Source organism: Bison bison, unplaced genomic scaffold (genome assembly GCF_000754665.1).
Source record: "Bison bison bison isolate TAMUID 2011002044 unplaced genomic scaffold, Bison_UMD1.0 scf7180017860540, whole genome shotgun sequence".
In the NCBI taxonomy this organism is placed as follows: domain Eukaryota; kingdom Metazoa; phylum Chordata; class Mammalia; order Artiodactyla; family Bovidae; genus Bison; species Bison bison.
In genome coordinates, this window is record NW_011491112.1 from 47,932 (window position 1) to 55,481 (window position 7,550).

The window sequence follows — 7,550 nt, forward strand, 5'->3', positions numbered from 1 at the left end:
TATCAGCTGATTTTCACTAATTATGCATGTTTACTTATTTATTTGAAAGTGAAAGTGTTAGTCACTCAGTCCACCTACTTGAGACTCTTTGCAACCCCATTGTCTGTAGCCCATCAGGCTCTTTTGTCCATAGAATTCTCCAGGCAAGAATACTGGAGTAGGTTGCCATTCTCTTCTCCAGGGGATCTTTCCGAACCAGGGATTGAACCTGGATCTCCTATATTACAGACAGATTCTTTACTGTCTGAGCCACCCAGGGAAGCCCATTTATTTTTTTTTTAATACTTCCTATTTTCCCAAGAGTTTTTTTTAATGAGGAGTCAGTTTTGAAATTTACTCAGTAACTTTCTGGTAAAGTTCTAAAGTTCATTTTCTAAAATGTTTATGTAACTTTGTCTAAATCCAAATATTGTTCATTATTTCTCTTAGTATTATGTGATATTCTGTGGGATTTCAGAAATTTTTTCTTCATAGACACATTAAAAATTTAGCTAGGAGACCATGTAGATCATATTTGACTTTCTGTACACATAGGTGGAATCAGACTACAGAATGAGTTGGAATTGGGGAAGAATGGAGCAGAGAAATCCATTAATAGTCTTCTAAACTGCCAATATGGAAAAATATATAGCCTAGAAGCAAATAATGACAACAGAAGTAAAGAGGAGGGAAGTTAATTGAGACATGTTGAGACTAAAACTGGACAACTAGAGATAGCAAGTGAAAGTATGGACAAGACAACCACATAGGTATCTGTTTGTGGCGTATGGGGGAATGGCAATGATACTTATCAGGGCATTGGAGTGGATTATTATATTCTAAATTCAGTTTTGACATGTGATCTTGAAGGTGGAGGTGAGACTTTCATTTGTGTATATAAGCTACAACTCTGGATAGATTTCTCTGAAGACCGGTGATAAAGCTACAGACCAGGATGTGACCGTGCTGTACTAGAAGGCACAAGAAGGGAGACCGCTATGGGTGCTGAGTAAGTATTCCACAAACGGTTTGGATCCTAGGTTCTTTCTAACCTTTGGCTCTCATTGTATATAGACTTTAAACGTTGTTAACTTTGACATGACGTTAGCATCAAATGCATGGAAAAAGGATCAGGAAAGTCCATCTGCACACGACGATGTGTCATTTGGTTTAAGAAAGTACGAGACAGCAAAAGAGACACTGATGTATAAAACAGTCTTATGGACTCAGTGGGAGAGGGAGAGGGTGGGAAGATTTGGGAGAATGACATTGAAACATGTAAAATATCATGTAAGAAACGAGTTGCCAGTTCAGGTTCGATACACGATACTGGATGCTTGGGGCTAGTGCACTGGGATGACCCAGAGGGATGGTATGGGGAGGGAGGAGGGAGGAGGGTTCAGGATGGGGAACACATGTATACCTGTGGCGGATTCATTTTGATATTTGGCAAAACTAATACAATTATGTAAAGTTTAAAAATAAAATAAAATTTAAAAAAAAAAAAAAGAAAGGCAGACCTCAGAAACTGACTTTGGTTTATATCTCATTGAATAATTCTGGACTATATGCCTACCTTACAACACTCCATAACTAAGGAAAATGAGATTATAGTAACTGGTTTAGAAAAAAATCATATCACATTGGAAAGGGAAAACTCAGTTCAGTCTACCTCATGTGTGTTTCTTTCCTATAAGTGTCCTTTTTTATTCACATAAAACACTCCACCTCTGACACTTCTGATCACCAGATGTAGAGGTTTCTCCCCATACCAAGCTAATATCCACAACAACTTAACTCAATTCTGGGTGTCCTAGGTCCTAAGTTGCTTCAGTCATATTTGATTCTTTGCAAACCTACGGACTATAGCCACCATGTGCCTCTGTCTATGGGATTCTCCAGGCAACAGTACTGGAGTGGGTTACCATGCCCTCCTCCAGGGGATCTTTCCTACCCAGGGATCAAACTTGCGTCTCCTGCATTGGCAGGCAAGTTCCTTACCACTAGCACTGCCACCTGGGTAGCCCACAATCTAACTTAATCCTTACAACACTATGCATTTGAAGCTAGTGTTAGAGCTCATGGGTTAAGGGCTTAGTCCCACTAGACTCTTTCTGTTATTTAAGTTGCCCATCTCAGTAATAGGTCCCCAGATTATACACAATTTTTGTCCGATTTGGCTACAAATCAGAGGTTCCCAGGATCCCCTCCTCAGCTTCTATTAATTTGTTAGAGTGGTTCACAGATCTTAGGAAATATTTACCTACATTTACTTGTTTAATTAAAAATATGATAAAGGAGCTACACAAATATCCAGATGAAGAAATACACAAACAAAGACTGAGATGGTCTCAAGTACAGCAGCTTCTGTGCCTCTGGAGTCAGGGTGTATCACCCTCTCTAGGTTAGTGGATGTGTTCACCAACACTGCCTTTCTACAATCTAAGAAGTTTTCAGCTGCCCACGTTGGGTGAGATCAGTTCTCAGAAACCCTCTCATTTATCCTGATATCTCCAATTCCTTCTGGATTTTATTTGTTCTACCACTTTTAGGAGGGTTAATAAATTGTGTTTTATTCATATTTTGAATATTGCAGAGTTTAGAGAAATTAGGTTGATATATATATAATAGGGGCTTCCCTGGTGGCTCAGTTGGTAAAGAACCTGTCTGCAGTGTAAGAGGCCCGGGTTTGATCACTCAGTCAGGAAGATCCCCTGGAGAAGGGAATGGCAACCCACTGCACTATCCTTGCCTGGAGAATGCCGTGGACAAAGGAGCCTGTTGGACTACAGCCCATGGGGTCGCAAAGAGTCAGACACGACTGAGCAACTAACACACACACACACACACACACACACACACTAATAGAGACATTATCAAATCATATTGATAGATATGAAATGAAATGGCAAAATACATAGTTTGAAACTTACAGAAAAAAATTTAATATTTTTTAAGAATGTGTTTTAAATATGAATTATCAATAAAATTTAGGAAGGATACATGCCAAATTTTGGGGGAAGGAAATATGGTATTTATGGATATTCAAAGGAACTTTTTAATGTAACTGTTCAGGCTTTTGAGACATTTTTAAACTTGCAATTTATGTATTTGAAAATAATATTATATTAAAGTGACAAATACGAAAAGCCTTAATTATATAGCTTTGATAACTGCTTTAATGTCCTAGGGGATTCTGTGCTTTGCTGACACAATTTTAGAACATAGAAAAAGAAGAAACGATCATTTACCCGCTTCTCAAAAATAACATTATTATCATAAAATATTTCTTTCTATACTGATACCTCTAATTCTCTTGTTCACCTTCCTTAACCTTTAAAAAATCATGGAAATTTTAAGATAACAGCACAATGACTGTGGGTTAATGCAAAGCTAAATTGGACCAAAGTTATCTTGGCACATTGTCATGCTTTTTTTTTTTTTTTAATTTCTCTTTCAACTTTAATACCCAGCATTTGTTAAGTGAAGCAGTACATAAAAAAGGAATCTCAGAATCCTGTTTGGACACTGTTTGGGAAGAAAACCAGGTTTTGAGAGGGGCACTCTCTGTCTCAGCCACTGGCCAGAAAACCATCTTTCTGTTTGAAATCTGTTCAATCTGAGAGCGATATGGTGATTTGGGGAAGGAAGGTGACCTCTCCCTTGTAAGGTGGACTGGCTCCGTTTCCCTCTGTGTTTTCCACCACTGTTTATAACACTTGTGCTGAATGCTTGTAGTGACAGTAATAGTCATAACATATAGCTCAAATTTCATTTTTAATTGAAATATAGATTAATTTACAATGTTGTGTACATTAGATATATAGTAGTGTGCATATGTTAATTCCAAACTAATAATTTAATCTCCCTCCCCTCCACCCCATTTGGTAACCATAAGATTGCTCTTTGTATCTGCAAGTTTGTTTCTGCTCTGTAAATAAGCTCATTTATATCACCATTTTTTAAGTTTTCCACATATAAGTGATATTGTATGATATTTGTCTTTCTCTGTTGACTAACTTCACTTAATATGATAATCTTTAGGTACATTCATGTTACTGAAAATGGCATTATTTTATTCTTCTTTTATGGCTGAGTAATAGTATTCCATTGTGTATGTATATATGTATGTATATATATACACATACATATACCACATCTTCTTTATCCATTCCATCAAAGGACATTTAGGCTGCTTCCATGTCTTGGCTATAGTAGAAAGTGCCGCTATGAACATTAGGGTGCATGTATGTTTTCAAATTAGAGTTCTCTCCAAATATAGACCCAGAAGTGGAATTGCAAGATCATACGGTAACTCTCTTATTCAGTTCTATCACTGACAAAAGTAAGTAAATGGAAAAAAGCCTCAGTCAAATATTAATACGGCAAAGTACCATACACTTTATAGACAACAATGAAACTGAATAGATTTTAATATAAACCTGTACCTCTTTACTATTGCTTTAGCTATTTACATAGTTTGTGTCTGTCACCTCTTTACAGAACAAAATGTCTGATTTCAATTTTTTTTTTTTTTTACTTTTATAGACATCTCAAAATCAAGATGCTTAGACGTCATTTTTAGTAGGAAAGCTAGTCTGGAAGTTTTAAAGTCAGACAAATTTCTGTGTATTTTGTTGTTCTAGTATTTTTGAACTTAAGACTTGGGAAAAATCAAATTTCTCTTCTGCAAAATTGCAAGAACTGTGATTCTTCAAATAGGTAATATGTACATATATATATACTCGATTAGATCTCATGGAGTATTTTTACAAAAATTTAAGGATAATGAAGTTAAAATTCAGTAGTAAGAAAATAGTCACAAGACATAAATGATGCTGATGTTCCTTTTAAAAAGTCTTATGTTTGCTGAGGAAAAAAAGCTGAACAGAATGAAGAGCAAAACTCAGAAAGAAAAAAAGTACAACAAAAAGGGAGCAGATATTCAAAGAAAAAAAGGCAAATAATACTAATAAATGGAAAAAATAATTAATTTTGTAATTAAAAAATTACATCCCAGTGCCATCTCTCATCATCATAAAGACAACACATTGTATTGACAAGGCTATATTTTTAAGAAAGGGGATTTGTACTTTGTAGTTGGAAATGCAAAATGCTTTGAGTCCTATAGTGGGAATACCTAACAAAATGTATGTTTTTAAAATGCTTATCAAGGACTTGGTAGTTCATAAGTGCCAGTTATTGTACCTGATAATCTAAACTATATTTTCTAAAAGACTAGGATAATAAAGAAATACAGATAAGAAGGGAGACTAAAGAAAAAATATAAATAAAAAATGAGGGCAAATGGAAGAAAAAAAATGAGGAAAAAAGAACTTGCTGTTTGGTTTACAAAATATACAAAATATATATATTTTGCAGAGTTCAATTTATATAGTATATGTGAACAGTTTAAAGACAAATGAAGTTAAATTTTATACATTCTTTTCTGAGAACAGTCAGGAATAAATGTAGTTTTCATTTCTTTATCATTTAAGCTACTCTCAAAAAAGAAATCTGTTACAAGTGAGGGAATAGAACTGGTCTATAATGTTAATAAGTGGAGTTACTCTGCCTATGAAATATATAATTTTATACACAGATTCAAAATTAGTAAAAATATTCAGCTTAGAAACGTGCCATCAGCATCTGGGGTCTCCTTTGGATGTAGATGGGCTTTCCACAAGTCATTTGATAAACAAATTTTTCTCACAGTTTGTAAAAGAATTTGATTCAATTCAGTTTGCTCACACATATCAACTTTAGCAATAAATTTGTTTCTAAGAGTCAAGTTTTGTGTGAGAAATGTAGCATTAGATTATTGCCCTAGATAAGAGTTAAAAATAAAGAACCTCCAAATATATTATAGACCTATGCACTTTTAATGCCAAAAAGGAAGATTCAAGCAGTGGAGAAATTGCTTATAAAATATATTAGTATAGTTATTTTTATGAGAATATTCATTTTGCATAACCAAAGAACTCTCTGTTGGGTGAAGCTTTTAAACTTCCTTTCTACACATTATTAGCTCCTGAGAGCTGAGATTGATTCAATAAATCTTTATTTTCAATTTGGAATTTAGCACATTTCCTAGGATTTAAATTTTGCACAGGAGAAGTGTTTGTCTGCTCTCAAGCACCTAAACATTTAGTTCTTCTTTCCATTCTAGAACTTCTTAGTTCACCTCTTCTGGTCACATTAGAAATGTACTAAATGGAAGAAGCAAACCAGTCCGTGGTATCTGAGTTCGTTTTTCGTGGACTCTGTGATTCAAGGGAGCTCCAGAAATTCCTCTTCTTGCCATTTTCTGCACTCTACCTGATGACCGTCCTGGGCAACCTTTTCATTGCATTCTTAATCATCACTGACTCCCATCTCCATTCCCCAATGTACTTCCTCTTAGCCAATCTCTCATTTGTTGACTTCTGCCTTTCCTCAGTGACCACTCCTAAACTGATCACAGACTTCCTAAAGGATAATAAAACCATCTCCTTTGGGGGCTGCATGAGTCAGATCCTCTTTATACATTTTCTTGCAGGAGATGAGATGGTACTGCTTGTGACAATGGCCTATGACCGTTGTGTAGCCATCTGCAAGCCACTCCATTACTCCAAAATTATGGACAGACAAAAGTGCATCTGGCTAGCTCTGATATCATGGATCATTGGCTTTGTACATGCCATAAGTCAACTAGCTATGATTTTAGATCTTTCTTTCTGTGGACCCAGAATAGTGGACAGCTTTTTCTGTGATATTCCCGAAGTGATCAAACTAGCCTGCATGGATACCCATACTCTGAGAATATTGATAAATGCTGACAGTGGTGTCTTGGCTGTAACTTGCTTCATTCTCTTGCTGATCTCTTACACCTACATCCTGGTAACTATTCACCTTCATTCCAAGGATGGGTCATCAAAGGCACTCTCTACCTGTACTTCCCACATCACAGTGGTGGTGCTGTTCTTTGGACCCTGCATTTTCGTCTATTTCTGGCCACTTAGCATCACTTGGGTGGACAAGGTACTTTCTGTGTTTTATACAGTAATTACACCTCTTTTGAATCCAGCCATTTACACACTGAGAAATAAAGAAATTAAAAATGCAGTAAAGCGACTGATAAGTCAGCATAAGAATACAAAGTACAATTTTTAAAGCTTTCATATAATCAGTAATTCTACTGTTTGCTCCCTAATTTGGACATAGTTTGACGTGTTAACTAAACTATAAATGTTCATATCTGTAAGTTATCAGTAATCTCAGATATATTTTTTGTGTTTATTCCATTAAGAAAATATGTTCCAAAAGCTAATACATGTATTCTTACCACTTGGAGAAAATAAAAATTTGTCTAAATATTCTTGTGTATTGTAAAAAAAAAAAAAAAATGCCTGGTGATTATAATAAGAATTCAGTTCAGTTCAGTTCAGTTCACTCGCTCAGTCATGTCCGACTCTTTGCGACCCCATGAATCGCAGCACGCCAGGCCTCCCTGTCCATCACCAACTCCGGAGCTCACTCAGACTCACGTCCATCAAGTCAGTGATGCCATCCAGCCATCTCATCCTCTGTCA

The 7,550-nt window shown here is 35.8% G+C and overlaps 1 protein-coding gene across 1 annotated transcript; it reads left to right on the top strand.

Annotated features, from left to right (window-relative positions):
• Positions 1-6,192: 6,192 nt before the first annotated feature.
• On the top strand, positions 6,193-7,131 carry LOC104982797 (olfactory receptor 4K3-like). The gene has a single exon (XM_010832256.1). The coding sequence runs from the start codon at positions 6,193-6,195 to the stop codon at positions 7,129-7,131; it is 939 nt and encodes a 312-aa protein (XP_010830558.1).
• The last annotated feature ends 419 nt before the right edge of the window (positions 7,132-7,550 follow it).